The 15372-nt window shown below is 46.1% G+C and overlaps 1 protein-coding gene across 6 annotated transcripts in view; it reads right to left on the bottom strand.

Moving 5' to 3' along the window:
- The window catches only part of LOC141048421 (class I histocompatibility antigen, F10 alpha chain-like), a 490026-nt gene that overhangs the window by 180689 nt on the left and 293965 nt on the right, over positions 1-15372 (bottom strand). For 5 of the 6 annotated variants that reach the window (XM_073543969.1, XM_073543973.1, XM_073543972.1 and 2 more), the window contains exon 5: positions 665-757. The exons of the other annotated variant lie outside the window; for it this stretch is intronic. In XM_073543969.1, coding sequence (XP_073400070.1) covers positions 665-757 — 93 coding nt within the window. The remainder of the gene's footprint in view (positions 1-664; positions 758-15372) is intronic. 6 annotated transcript variants of the gene reach the window in all.

Genomic DNA, 15372 nt, shown 5'->3' with positions numbered 1-15372 from the left:
TTTCCTCACCTCTGTCTCATCTGAATCCTTTTTAGGAGACGGCCTTGATACTTGCTGGCCTTTACTGGGCGCCCTGACGCCTTCTTCACAGCAATTGAACCTTTCCCTTTGAAGTTCTTGATGATGAATAATGGTTGATTTAGGGGCAATATTACAAGTAGCCATATCCTTGCCTGTAAAGTATTTTTGGTGCAAAGCAATAATGACTGTACCTGTCTCAAGGGCAAGGAATGCCTTTGTAATTTTTTGTATTTCATATGATCACTCTTCATAATAATCTAGAGTTAATGCCGCTATAAAAAGGAAACGGCAAACTTTGTGAAAGCCAAAATTTGTGTCAGTTTCAAGACTTTTGGCAGCAACTGTATATGGGAGACATCAGAGCAGCTATTCTCCACCAACTAGCTCAGAGACAACTAAAATTTAGAGGCAGAGCCTGCAGAGGGGAAAACTGGGGAAAATATAGGATACAGGTGACATAAAGGCCAGAGATAGTGTTATTCCTCATGTACTCACAGGACGCTTATTCTGAACAGTCACCTGATATGACAGGTACGCTTTACTGAAGGGTGTGGAAGTAAAATTTGGCAAATACATTCATCACATCTTTTGCTGTTTATTTAGCGGAATATATCATGAGAAGTGCGGGATTACTGACACTTACTTCTATAGAAGATAAATCCACCAATGCCGAGAAGAGCGACGACCACCACATCTACGACCACAGCGATGACCCAGACACTGGACTTCTCTGGTTCTTGTTAGAAAACAGAAATGTAAATCTGATCTGTGGATTATACTGAGAGTATAGTCTCCTCCGCTGCACTGATGACATGTGTAGTGTTTCTATCTCTTAATGCAGCGCCCTCTTAGGACATGACCAGAGGCTGCAGATTTGTAGCAGATTTTCACTGCTGATTCTGCACCAAAATCTGCAACAACTTCTCAGTGTTAAACTAGACTCAGTGTCACAAAACCTCATTCACATGTAGTGGAATTTTCCACTGCAGACATGCCGGATATGTCACATGTTTGTCGGTGATTTCTGCCACATATTTAACCGTTTTGAAAATTAAATCTGCAAAAGAAAATTGACATATTCTCCAAGTCGCCTATAAAACTCCTGATTTCATGTCTGGTGACCACTTGTATAAATCTGCCATATGAAGTGACATGGCCATTGCTATAATTTAACCCCTTTCTGACATCAGATGTAATAATCCGCCCCTGTGACCTGGGTCTATCTGATCATGGACGGATTATTACATCCGCGCGATCGCCTGCACACACGGGTGGTATGTGGGCGATCGCCGCTGGGTGTCAGCTGAATCTGACACGCACCGCTCCTGGCACTTACCCCCGAAATGCTGTGATTGAACATGATCACAGCATTCCAGGAGCCGGCAGAGGGCTGACAGCCCCTCTGCCTTTGGATCAAAGACCCCGCAGCATGCCGCGGGGTCCCAATCGTTGCCATGGTGACCAGATGTCGTCATGATGACATCCGAGTCACCAGAGGTAGGAAACTTGCTGATCATGTGCAGTGCATGATCAGCAACTTCCCCTGTCAGTGCACAGCTGACAGTTTGTACAGTATGGGGATGCTGCTGAATCCCCATGCTGTAGAAGCAATCAGCCTGGAAAAAATGATAGTCCCATAGTGGGACAAAGTAAAAATGTTCAAAAAATGAAAAAAAAAAATTAAATAATTGTAAAAAATATTGTTTAAAAAATCAAAAATAATAATAAAATCAAAAGATGTTGTATTTATAAATAAATATTTGTATGAAGAAAAAATCAATAAAAGTACACGTTTGGTATCGCCACATCTGCAACGACCCGACCTATAAAACTGCCCCACTAGTTAACTCCTTTAGTGAACACCATAAAAAAAGGCAAAAAACAATGTTTAATCATCATGCTGCTAAACAAAAAGTGGAATAAAAAGAGATCAAATAGACGGATATAAACATGGTACCGATGAAAACATCATTTTGTCCCGCAAAAAAAACAAGCCGCTCCATCAGCGGAAAAATAAAAAAGTTATAGCTCTCAGAATAAAGTGATGCAAAAATAATTATTTTTTCTATAAAATTGTTTTTGTATAAAAGCGCCAAAACATAAAAAACAATATGAATGAGGTTTAACCCCCCCAAAAAATATTCCTGAATTGCTGACTTTTGTCCATTCTGCCTCCCAAAAATCGGAATAGAAAGCAATCAAAAATGTCATGTGCCCGAAAATGGTACCAATAAAAATGTCAACTCATCCCGCAAAAAACAAGACCTTACATGACTCTGTGGGACAAAATATGGAAAAATTATAGCTCTCAAAATATGGTGATGCAAAAACTATTTTTTTGCAATAGAGCGTCTTTTAGTGTGTGACAGCAGCCAAACATAAAAACCCGATATAAATCTGGTATCGCTGTAATCTCTCCGTCCCGAAGAATAAAGTCGCCTAATCACTTATGCCACACAAGGAACGGCGTAAAAAATAAATAAAACCAATTCTACACCTACTGTTTTTTCATTCTGCCTCCCAAAGATCGTAGTAAGGCTCGGCGCACATTTATCCTGCACTCTGCGCTGAGCGCTTGCATCGGGGGTTTCCGTGTAAATCTCTGAAATACATGATTCAGACAGAACCTCTGGCGGAAGATTCCCTATAATGAGGCAGAAGGAGGCACAGTGGACGCCATCTGACCTGTGATCCGTCGCTGTCCGTCTTTTTAGGACTGCATAAAAGTGCCGTCAGCCACAGTTTTGTGCACTTCGGAAAAGAAGGACACCGCTGAACAGAGGCCAGATGGCGTCCAAAGTAACTCTGCTGCCTCATTATAGTGAATGGATCCCTTGGGAGTTTCATCTGAATCGCGTCACTCAGAGATTTAGATGGAAACCCCAAAGTGCTCAGCGTAAAGCGCCACATAACTGTGATCCCAAACATTATGTAAAATGTTCACAATAAAAGCTTCAACTCAATCCACAAAAAAACATGCCTTCACTCAGGTCTGTCATCCGTTAACTGAATTATATGAGGCTTCCACATTACTGGTAGTACAAAGGCTCTGGAAAAGTAAAATGGCTCCATAATCCTCCAAAAGAAATTCAGCAAATTCTCCACTCTCAAATCTAAATGCCACCTCTCTTCTGGCCCATAGTGTACCTAAACCACATATAGTGTTCACCTGTTTGGGATTTCTGAAGCAATGAGAACCCGCCTAACTTACGGGTGCATGACTCCAGAAGCACGTGCTGGGCATAACATACTGGCTGCTACAGCGTACTGGTCACTACAACGGCAATTTGCAATTTTCACTAGGCAATATTCATTACTGCTTGTTTCTGGAAAATACCCATCGAGTCAAAATCGGCACTAAATGTGTAGATAAATTCCCAAAGGGGTATAATTTCCAAAATGAGGTCACTTGAGGCGGAATTTTGCTCTTCTAGCAATTAGAAGCTCTATATATGGAGTCCGCAAACTCTTCTAGGAAAATCTGCGCTCTAGGAGACAAATAGCGCGCTGTTCCTCACGAGGCTCTCCGTATGGTAAGTAGTACTGTACAGCCACATATGGGGTATTGCCACGTTCAGTAGAAATTGTGGGACAAATTAGGATGCTATTTTTACCCATTTCTTGTGTGAAAACGTAAAACCGGGCCTAAAACTAAATTGTGGCGGTAAAAATGTAGTTACTTTTTCTTCACTGCTCAATGGTATAAAATTCTGTGACACACCCGTGGTGTCAATATGATCACTGCACCCCTAGATGAATTCATTGAAAGGTGTAGTTTGTAAAATGAGGTCACTTATGGGGTTTCTGCTGCTCTGGCACCTCATGGGCTCTCCCTGTTGGTCATGGCACCTGCAAACCATAAATTCCTACTAACCCTTAGAAAAATTAAAAACTTGGGGCTAAAACAACATTTTTGTGAGGAGAATGTGATTTTATTATTTTCACGGCTCAATGTTATAAATTTCTGTGTAGCACCTGGGGGATCAAGGTGCTTACCATGCATCTAAATACATTCCTTGAGGGATCTAGTTTCTAAAATGGGGTCACTTGTGGGGAGATTCCACTGTTTAGGCACATCAGGGGCTCACCAAATGGGACATGACATGACAACCGCTAACGATTCCAGGAAATTTTAAATTCAAAAAGTCAAATAACGCTCCTTCCCGTACGAGCCCTGCCGAGTGTCCAAATAGTAGTTTTCTCCCTCATATGGGGTATCGGCGTACATATTCTATGGTGCAATTTCTCCTGTTGCCCTTATGAAAATGCAATATTTTGGGCTAAAACATTTGTGGGGAAAATTTGATTTTTTTATTTTTAAATTTCTGTGAAGCACATTGGGGGTCAATGTGCTCACCACACATCTAGATGAGTTGCCAGTGGGGTCTAGTTTCCATAATGGTGTCATTTGAGGGGGATTTTCACTGTTTAGGCACATCAGAGACTCTCCAAATGCGACAATTGTTCTAGCAAATTTTGCATTCAAAAAGTCAAATGGCTCTCCTTCTCTTCTGAGCTCTGCCGTGCACCCAAACAGTGGTTTTCTCCTTCATATGGGGTACCAACATGCTAAGGAGAAAATGCACAACAAATTTTGGGGTCCATTTTTCCTGCTACCCTTGTCAACATTTTTGTGAAAAGTTAAATGTTCGTTTTTGGTTTTTTAAAAAAAAAAAATTCATGTGAAGCACCTGATGGGTTAATAAACTTCTTGAATGTGGTTTTGAGTACAAAATGTGAGGTGGTCCCTAAAAAAATGGTCTTTGTTGGAAAACTGAAAAATTGCTGGTCAACTTTTAACCCTTATAACAGGGGTGGGGAACGTCTGGCCCGCGGGCCGTATATGGCCTCCCATATCATCTTGTGCGGCCCGCAGCCACTTTGCCCTTTAAGAGGTGCGCGCGGTATTGTGCTGCGCTTTTCCCATCAGTGCTCAGTGGTGAGACTCCTGCGGTGCGGCTCCAGGTGAGGGACAAGTTATAATCTGGGTGGATACTGCAGCAATAGACACGGGGACTGGAGTTTTGGCAGCATATTGTGAGGATGCGTCTCCTGCTGCATTGTCAGCGAACCTGCACCAGTGAGACGCTGGACTCCGCGCACAGGAACCACCTCGGACCAGAGTCACTGCCCTCCCCCCGCTCTATCCACTGAGCGAGATAGCAGAGCTGAAAGTGTCACGTCTTGTGCGGCTGCAGTGTGCAGGGTAATCACGGTACCTCAGGCCCCATGTACTCCCCATGTGCTGTAAACCTCAGGCCCCATGTACCCCCCATGTGCTGTATACCTCAGACTCCTTGTACCCCCCATGTGCTGTATACCTCAGACTCCTTGTACCCCCCATGTGCTGTATACCTCAGACTCCTTGTACCCCCCATGTGCTGTATACCTCAGACTCCATATACCACCCATGTGCTGTATACCTGACTCCATGTACCCCCCATGTGCTATATACCTCAGACTCCATGTACCCCCATGTGCTATATACCTCAGACTCCATGTACCACCAATGTGCTATATACCTCAGACTCCATGTACCCATGTGCTGTATACCTCAGACTCCATATACCACCCATGTACTGTATACCTGACTCCATGTACCCCCCATGTGCTGTATACCTCAGACTCCATATACCACCCATGTGTTGTATACCTCAGGCCCCAGAAATGGGGTTAATCTGCAGGTTAGGCCTGTTTCACACATCCGTCTGTGACCATCAGTCAAAATCCGCCATTTTGCAAAAAAACGGATCCGCCACTTTGCTTGGCGGATCCGTTTTTTTCCCCATTGAGTTGCATTATTGGCGGATCTTGACGGATGGCCATCCGTTGGATCCGTTTTTTTGCGGATCCACCAAATTTTTGGCGTCCGCCGACATGCCCGGACGGACCATGCAACGTTTTTTTGTGCTGCAGGATCCGCATTTTATAGTGCGCATGCCCGGGGGAAAGAAGTCAGCCTGAAATTTAAGCCTGAAATCATTTCTGGCGGCCGCAAAAATCAATCTCTCTCCTTTCCCGGACTACGATTCCTTTAAAATTGTTCCTTCATCGGATCCGTTAAAAAAAAAACGGTCCGGTGGCATCTGTTGTCATCAGTACAGCAACGGATCCGCTTTCCGCCATTTTGGCAGATTTAAACTGATGCTAAAAATTGATGTGTGAAACAGGCCTTAGTAGTGTTCTGAACCTACCTGGCTCCGGCATATAAAACCCCCCTGCTGGGAGGAAATGAACTCTAATCCTCCCGGTGGTGTTCAGTCACGGCTTTGTAAATCTAGAGCAGCGGCTGTATCTGCGCCCCCCCTTCATGGTTTCCAATGCAGAGCAGCTGTCAGTCAGTGCGGAAGGCTGCGGATACAGCCGCTGCTCTCCATACACAGAGCGGTGACTGAACCCACACCGGCGCCACCTCCATGACGGAAACCATAACGCTGCTGGGAGAATTAAAGTTCAGCAGGGCAGCGGGGTTCAATCTGCAGACGCCAAGCAGGATTCAAACGCTATTAACCTAAATCTGCAGGTTAATAGCGCTTTTACAGGTGATAGGTTCCCTTGAAATTATTTTGTTCAGTCATGCTTTTTATTTTTCAAATAGGTTCAGGCAGTTCTTTTCAAAACTTTCCATCGCAAAGTGTCGACTTCGCTCAAGATTGACTGATGCAAACTTAGAAAACCAGTTGCGAGTAGCAACATCATCAATACCTCCCAATATCAAACGCCTCACCAAAGAGAAGTCATTCCAGCCATCACATTAGGTAGGAGTTATTAAAATGTTTGAATAAATATAGTTGGCTAATGTTTAAGTTATTAATTAGTGATGAGCGAGTATACTCGTTGCTCGGGCTTTCCTGAGCATGCTCGGGTGTCCTCCGAGTATTTTGGCGTGCTCGGAGATTTAGTTTTCGCCGCCTCAGCTGCATGATTTACGACTGCTGGACAGCCTGAATACATGTGGGGAATGCCTGTTTGTTAAGGAATCTCCACATTATTATTATTTATATAGCGCCATTAATTCCATGGTGCTGTACATGGGAAGGGGGGTTACATACAAAGTTATAGATATCGTTACATAGAAAGTTATAGATATCGTTAACAGTAAACAAATTTACAATGACGGACTGGTACAGAGGGGAGAGGACTCTGTCCTTGCGGACTTATAGGTCGCCCTCACACCCAGGGCAGTTGGGTACTCGGTACCGGGCCCGATGGTCCTCAATGGGAGATGTCAAGGTAGCTGGAACCCGGCCCGTGGCCCTGGGCGCCCATTGTAAATGTTCAGTGTGAATGAATAAGTTGTGACGCCACCTGTGGTGTTCAGCAATGTAGATGTTAAGCCGACGCTGCAGACAGTTCCTCTGCAGTTCCTGCAGCAGTGATGGTATAGCCCTCCACAGGCAGGGCTGTAGTCCCAGGGCAGAGTGGATGTAGCTACACTTAAATGGTCCTATGAACTCTACTTGTACAGCAGACAGCTGTAGCCTGCTTCGGGGACTCTCTGCTACCAAGTCCCGGCTCTCTATCTCGTTGCTGCTGTGGCGCCCCTGAGGCTCAGTCACCACAGAGGTACTGCACCTCCTCCTGAGGTGTGGTGCCCCATCATCCAGGTAAGTTGGAGGCTCCTGACCACGCTCCAACACTCGCATCCCACACAACAGAGTAGTTCAGCAAAGCCACATTGCGGCTCCTTGCTTAGAGAGTAACAGAGCACCTTTGGTGGTTCCTTGCTTGGAACACTAAACGTGCTGGAAGGCGGGTGGAGTTAGAATACATAAAAGAGCGGGAAGGTTTAGGATTACAGGTCAGGCAGATGGGGAGTCTGAGGGAGGAAGTCACTCAGTGAGGAGTGTGGAAAGGAGATCCCTGGAAGAGGGATGGAGGAAGGAGTGCTGCAGCTGCCTCAGTATTCTGAGCCAGCTGGCACAGGAAAGGAAAGAAGGAGAAAGACATTGAACTGAAACCTGAGCTTCCATAAGACAGAGAGATTAGTACGGACCGAAGGAGTAAAAGGGAACACAGAGGACATGGGTTAGAGGAAGAACCCTGCCTAGAAGTTCTAAGCGCAAGGCCGGGGCCCGGTCCCCGAGGTTGTATGGACACTAATGGCTCTGCAGCAGACACTGGTGGAGTAGTGGGCTGTAAATGCACTACTCCCATCTAAGACTTGGGGCACAACAGCAACTTGGATAGTGAGCCGGGACTCAGGAGTAGGGAGTCCCCGAAGCAGGCTACAGCTGTCTGCCATACAAGTAGAGTTCTTGGGAACATCTGTAAGGAGGAACTCCATTGTAACTTAGTACTAGGAGATCTTCACACTTAAAGGCGCTATAGAGGTTCAAAAAGGCACATGTTGGCGGAGCGTTGAAAGGGAGCATTCCATCTTGCCTGGAGGTTGACTGAGTCCCTGACCTGGAGGACACGGCACGGAAGCGGGCACTACAGACTGTGAGTAAAGCTTTGGAACTACAAGCCATGGTGTCCTCCATTCATTCTTGCGCCAACGCACTCAGCGCCGCTACATTTGGGTACCAGCTTCTACACCACTTGTGCCTCTCCTCTAATTCCACAACTACACTGCCCTGAGACTACAGCTCCACCTGTGGCGAGCTTTACCATCTTGGCTGCAACACACCATCAGTCCCAGAGGATCTGCATGCAGCGTCGGCCTAACACCTCATTTGCCGAACACCACAGGTGGCGTCACGAACTATTCCATTCACTACATTCTACTATTCACATCTTCCTAATACTTGGGTGCCCAGGGCCACGGTCCGGGTCACCACTGCTGTGACACATCCCGCTGATACCGGCAACGAAACCGAGTACCCCACAGCCCTGGGAGGGCGACCCACTGTTGTGCCCCCAAGTCTGATGTGGGAATAAAGTGATGACAAACTTCTATTCCTCCGGTGTCTGTTGCGGGACCATAAGTATCCAAACAACCTCGGGGACCGGGGACCGGGCCCCGGCCTTGCGCTTAGAACTTGGGAAGGGTTCTCCTCTAACCCTGCTCCCCTGGTTCTCTTCCTCTCCTCACGTTCCGTACTAATCCTTTCCTTCTTATGGAGAGTCAGGCTTTCCTTCAGTGTTCCTTTCTTGTGCCAGCGGACCCAGATCACTGAGGTCGGCTGCAGCACTTTCCTTCCTCCATCCCACTCAGGGGATCCCCTTACACAGGTCCAACCTCGTCAGACTCCTGTGACCAACTAACTAACTCCTATCCTCTTCCCGCTCTTTTAGTGCTATCTCAACTCCACCCGCCTCCCAGCACTCTTCGTGTTCCAAGCAGGGAGCCACCAAAGGGTGCTTTGCTACACTACTCTATTGTGTGGGGTGCAGGTGTTGGAGCGTGGTCAGGGGTCTCCACCTTACCTGGATGGTGGGGCACCACAGCTAAGGAGGTGCAGTACCTCTGTGGCGACTGAACCCTCAGGGGCGCCACACTTACATTCTACGGGAGAGTGGGGAAGAGACAGAAGGTCGGGGGTGCAGCAGCTCAGGCAGTGGAGAGGCGGCAGAATGGTTATTGCAGGCTGTAAGCTTTCCTGAAAAGATGGGTTTTCAGGTTCCGTTTGAAGGATCCGAGGGTGGTGGATAATCGGATGTATTGAGGCATGGTATTCCAGAGGATAGGGGATATTTGGGAGAAATCTTGGAGGCGGTTGTGTGAGGAACAAATAAGTGTGGAGGAGAGTAGGAGGTCTTGGGAGGATCGAAGATTACGTGAGGGAAGATATTGGGAGATTAGTTCAGATATAGGGAGGGGAAAGGTTGTGGATGGCTTTGTAGGTCAGTGTTAGTAGTTTGAACTGGATTCATTGGGGAATTGGGAGCCAATGGAGGGATTTGCAGAGGGGAGAAACAGGGGAGTAGCAAGGATAGAGGTGGATTAGTCGGGTAGCAGAATTGAGGACAGACTGGAGTGGTGCAAGAGAGTTGGCAGGGAGGCCACAGGGGAGAGTGTTGCAGTAGTCAAGGCGGGAGATGATGAGGGCATGTACAAGAGTTTTAGTAGATTGAGGACTGAGGAAGGGACGGATTCTGGAAATATTTTTGAGTTGGAGGCGACAGGAGGTGGCAAGAGTTTGGACGTGTGGTTTGAAGGACAGGGCAGAGTTGAGAGTTACTCCGAGGCAGCGGATTTCAGGTGCGGGAGAGAGCGTGATGCCGCTTACCATAATAGATAGATCGGGTAGGGAAGATACGTGAGATGCAGGAAAGATAATGAGTTTAGTTTTGTTTATGTTGAGTTTTAGGAAGCAAGAGGTGAAAAACGAGGATATGGCTGATAGACACTCCGGGATTCTGGACAGCAGAGAGGTGACATCTGGGCCAGAGAGGTAGATCTGAGTGTCATCTGCATACAGGTGGTACTGGAAGCCATGGGACTTTATGAGTTATCCTAGGCCAAGAGTATACATTGAAAAAAGTAGGGGTCCCAGGACAGATTCTTGGGGGACTCCAACAGAGAGGGGGCGGGATGAGGAGGTAGTGTGGGAGTGGGAAAGGCTGAATGTGCGGTCAGAAAGGTATGAGGAAATCCAGGACAGGGCAAGGTCTTTTATGCCAAGGGAAGAAAGAATCTGTAGCAGTAAGCAGTGGTCAACTGTGTTAAAGGCAGAGGACAGGTCAAGAAGGAGGAGGATGGAGAACTGTCTGCTAGCTTTGGCTGTGAGTAAGTCATTAGTAATTTTGGTCAGGGCAGTTTCAGTGGAGTGGTGGGGGCGGAAGCCAGATTGCAGGATGTCAAGGTGGGAGTTAGATGAGAGGTGGGAGGAAAGTTGAGCATGGACATGCTGTTCAAACAGTTTGGAAGCAAACGGGAGCAGTGATATGGGGCGATAGCTGGGCATAGCAGTAGGGTCAAGGTTTGATTTTTTGAGGATGGGTGTTATGGTGGCATGTTTGAAGGCCATGGGGAAGGTACCAGAAGTTAGGGATAGGTTGAAGAGATGGGTTAGGGCTGGAATGATCACATTAGTGAGGTTGGGGAGCAGGTGCGAAGGGAATGGGGTCAAGTGCACAGGTGGTGAGGTGTGATTTGGAAAGGAGATGAGTAAGCTCTCCTTCAGTGATGTTGGAGAGGGAGGTTATTAGGGAAGGGCAGAGGTCTGGTATGTGGAGCGGTTGGGGTGGTGGAACTGAAAAGGTTTGCCTTGTTTGGTCGATCTTGTTTTTGAAGTAGGTGGCAAAGTCCTCAGCAGAGATGATGGGAGTTGGAGGTGGAAGTGGTGGGCGGAGGAGAGAGTTAAATGTGCTGAACAGTTGTTTTGGGTTGTGGGATAATGAAGATACAAGGTTTGTGAAATAGGTCTGTTGAGCAGAGGTGAGGGCTGATTTAAAGGCAAGTGTAGCTTGCAGTGAAGTCGTCTGGCAGGCGTGTTTTCTTCCAACGCCGCTCCGCGACCCTGGATGCTTATCGAAGTTTTTTGGTGAGGTTGTTGTGCCAGGGTTGCCTATTGGTTTGTCGCACTTTGCCATGCATGAGAGGAGCGACTGAGTCTATGGCTGATGTGAGGGTGGCGTTGTAGAAAGTGGTGGCACTGTCCGTGTTGTGGAGTGAAGATAGGGAGGACAGAGGTAGAAGAGAGTCTGAGAGTCTGTGGATGTCTAGGTGTGCGAGATTTCAGCGAGGATGTGCTAGTGGCTGGACATGGGGGGCAGGTGAGGAAGACAAGGATGAGAAGGTGAGTAGATGGTGGTCAGATAGGGAGAAGGGAGAGGTTGTGAGTTTAGATAGGGAACAGAGGCGAGTGAAGATGAGGTCTAATGTATGTCCATCTGTGTGGGTGGCTGTGGAGGACCACTGAGTAAGTCCAAAGGATGAGGTAAGTGACAGGAGTTTGGAGGCTTCTGGCTGGTGGGTGTCAATGGGGATGTTGAAGTCCCCCATGATGATGGTGGGGATGTCAGAAGAGAGAAAGTGGAGGAGCCAGGTGGAGAATTGGTCGATGAAGGCAGTGGCTGATCCCGCTGGTCAGTATATGACAGCCATTTGGAGATTAGAGGGAGAGTAAATACGGACAGAGTGAACCTTGAAAGAAGGGAGGATAAGGGTGGGGGTTGGATAGGGTTGAAGGAGCAGTGTTTAGAAAGGAGGAAATCCACTCCTCCACCTTGTCTGTGTGGGTAAAGTGGAGGCCGCCATAACTCAGTGCGGCCGGGGAGGCCTTGTCAGGGGGTGTCAGCCAGGTCTCAGTGAGGGCCAGGAAGGAAAGTTTGCGGGAGGTAAAGAGGTCGTGGATCACGTGGAGCTTGTTGCAGATGGTGCGAGCATTCCAAAGTGCTTCACAAAGAGGGTGCAGGAGGGAGGGGGTCAGTGGCACAGGTTTTAAGTTTGAGGGATTGCAGTAGTTTCTTAGTGTGAGAAAGATAGGGGTGAGGATTAGTGGGATGTATGAGGCAGGTGGGGCCAGGATTGGGGGATATGTCACCATCAGTGAGAGGAAGCAGAGAAAGGGAAAGCAGGTGGGTCAAGGAGAGTGATCATCTTGTATTGTATTTTAGTAGGAGAGGTCTGAGTATGCCTGCAGATAAAGCGAGGTGGGGGGTAAGAGAGAGGGGGAGATTGTTATTTGGTTCAAGGTTGCAGGGGTTTGGGGATAGCGAAGGAGAGTGAAGATTAGTGGAGCAAAAACGGTGATGGCAAGTGTGAGCATGGTTGAAGAGCAGGGTTAAAAAAAAAAATGTATTCAGGCTGACCAGCAGCCGCAAATCATGCAAATGCGTCGACAGAAACTAAATCTCCGAGCACGCCAAAATACTCGGAGGACACCCGAGCAACGAGTATACTCGCTCATCATTATTAATAATTTTATACGGCCCCCGAACGCTATTATAAAATTCCAAATGACCCTTGGTAGAAAAAAGGTTCCCCACCCCTGCATTATAACTTCCTACCAAAGAAAATTTGGTTCCAAAATTTTTGCTGATGTAAAGTAGACATGTGGGAAATGTTATTTATTAACTATTTTGTGTGACATAACTCTGTGCTTTTACGCCCAGTGTCAGACAAGGGTTAATTTACGCCGATATCGGACTCCCTCCCTTTAATGTGGGCTGTGGAGGTGAGTCCACATCTATCCCAGGAGGTGTCAGCTGTTTTTTTTATTCAATAGTTTTTTATTAAGGTTTTCTGAGTATAACAGGTATAAAAAGGGGGGGATAAATTAACAGGTTCATCATAAGTACAATATAGCGTACAGTGTTGATACATTGAAGAATAATATAACAAAAAATACACTGAAGTAATGAACCAGGGAATGAGAGAGGATAAACTGAAAATGTTGAAACTTTCCTCTGGGCTGGGGTAGGGGGAAGAACAGGAAAATCAAAACAGTAAGTTAACAAAGGGAAAAAAAAAAGAAAAAAAAAATATATATATGAAAGGGTATACTCTCCAAGTGTAAAACTCTATAGGAATCAACCAAGTTGACTAATTCAAAATTCCACAGACTATCAGATCGTTTCCCTCAATGGTGGAAGGTGTACTTACTATACATAGATTTGTTAAGTACAGAATAATTTTTTTACGACAGGCCACGCGCTCCATCTTTGTTGAGTTTTATCCTTTTTAGTAATGTCCCATGACAGAATTAGTTCATGTGAATAGAATAAATCCATTCTCCGACAAATGTCATCCAGTGATGGGATTGATTGTAATTTCCAATTGGAGGCGAGGGCTTGTCTTGCGGCAGTTAGTACAAAAGAACAGAGCCATCTATTAGCATAAGGAAGATCAGTGATGCTTATGTTTAATAAAGCTAATGCGGGGATCATCCAGTACAAGCTGATAGTATCTGAAATATATCATCCCAAAACGGTTTTAATTTACAACAAGACCACCAAGATTGTAAAAGCGTGCCTATTTCGCCACAGTTTTTCCAACAAAGAGGGGAAGATCCTTGAAAGAAATGGGCTATACGATTAGGGGAAGGTACCAGCGAAGTTGAATTTTTTTTTGCAATTTCCATATGATTAATACACGATGAGCTTTTAAGGGGCCAGGATATGGCTAACTGCCATTGTTCTTGGGTAAAGGAAGTGCCTAGGTCATTTTCCCATTTGACCATGTATTGAAGCTTATCATTTGTGGGAGAGATAAGATAATTGTAGGCGACTGAGACCCCTCTAGAAAATCCTTTTTTCCCCCCGGATAAAATGTTGGATTGAAGACGGAGCTACTTGGGAAAAAATTGCTGGATGAGAGGAGAGGAAACTTTTCAATTGGACATAGGAGAAAAAAAAATTACCTGGGAGTCGGTATGATGATCTTAGGTCCTCAAAAGTTTTGAGGAAGACTCCTTAAAGTATGGCTTGCAAATTAGGCACACCATAATCATCCCAGCGATGGAATTGGGACCACCAAATCAGAGCTCTTAAATGAGACATATTTCAACGGGATGTGTATCAGCTTTCTAGAGATCAACTCTTTGCACATTTTGAGGGCAGACTGTAATCCCGGGTGTAAGAACTCCGTCTCCATCATTAGTCTAGTAGAGTGGAGTTTGGTGTTGGATTTTTCCATTTGCACCCAAGAGTGTTTGGATGTAGTATCCCACCACTCTTTAAGGGCGTCAATCATGCATGACTTATAATAAAGATGGATATCCGGCAGTCCCAAACCTCCCTCTCCAGTCTTATAAAATAGCAAAGAGCTCTGAAATCTAGACTTTTTACCACCCCAAATGAAGCGGAGTAGTAGGGACTGAATCTCATCCAGCAATTTTCTAGGTATGGGTAGTGGGATACATCTTAAAATATATAAAATTTTTGGCAAAAATATCATCTTACAAGTCTGTATGCGTGCCATCCATGAGATTTCTAGGGCACTTATTCTATTTAATTCAGGCTTACTGGAATGTATTGATTCCGCAATGTTTTTGGATACTAATTCATTGGAAGGGGAAACCAGGTGAATTCCCAGGTAGGTAATAGAGTTTTTAGCCCAAGTAAACGGCAAGGAGTTTTTCAATCTAGTAATCAATCCGGGAGGACAACCAATCGGAAGGGCGTGTCAGCTATTTTGAACAGCTGACATGTGCTCGGAATAACCGCAGAAGAAATCGTGATCCACCCGCGGTTATTAACCCGTTAAATGCCGCTGTCAAACGCTGATAGCTGCATTTAACTTGCACTTCCGGCCATCGGGCCGGAGATCCGCCCAGCGGAGACCCCCGTCATGTGATCGCGGGTCAACTTTGGGTAGGCATGACAATCAGGTCTCCTGGAGACTTCTATGTCAGTGCCGGTTTGCTGTGAGCGCCACCTGGTGGTCGGTGCGCATAACAATGAGTAAATCTGCTACATATAGTCGTTCTGATCAACTCCTCTATTTAGCAAAGCCAATTG

This window comes from Dendrobates tinctorius, unplaced genomic scaffold, assembly GCF_039654945.1.
Source record: "Dendrobates tinctorius isolate UK_male_01 unplaced genomic scaffold, ASM3965494v1 ptg000135l, whole genome shotgun sequence".
NCBI lineage: Eukaryota > Metazoa > Chordata > Amphibia > Anura > Dendrobatidae > Dendrobates > Dendrobates tinctorius.
The sequence above is the reverse complement of the archived record's forward strand: the minus strand, read 5'-3'. Positions and strand labels throughout refer to the sequence as shown.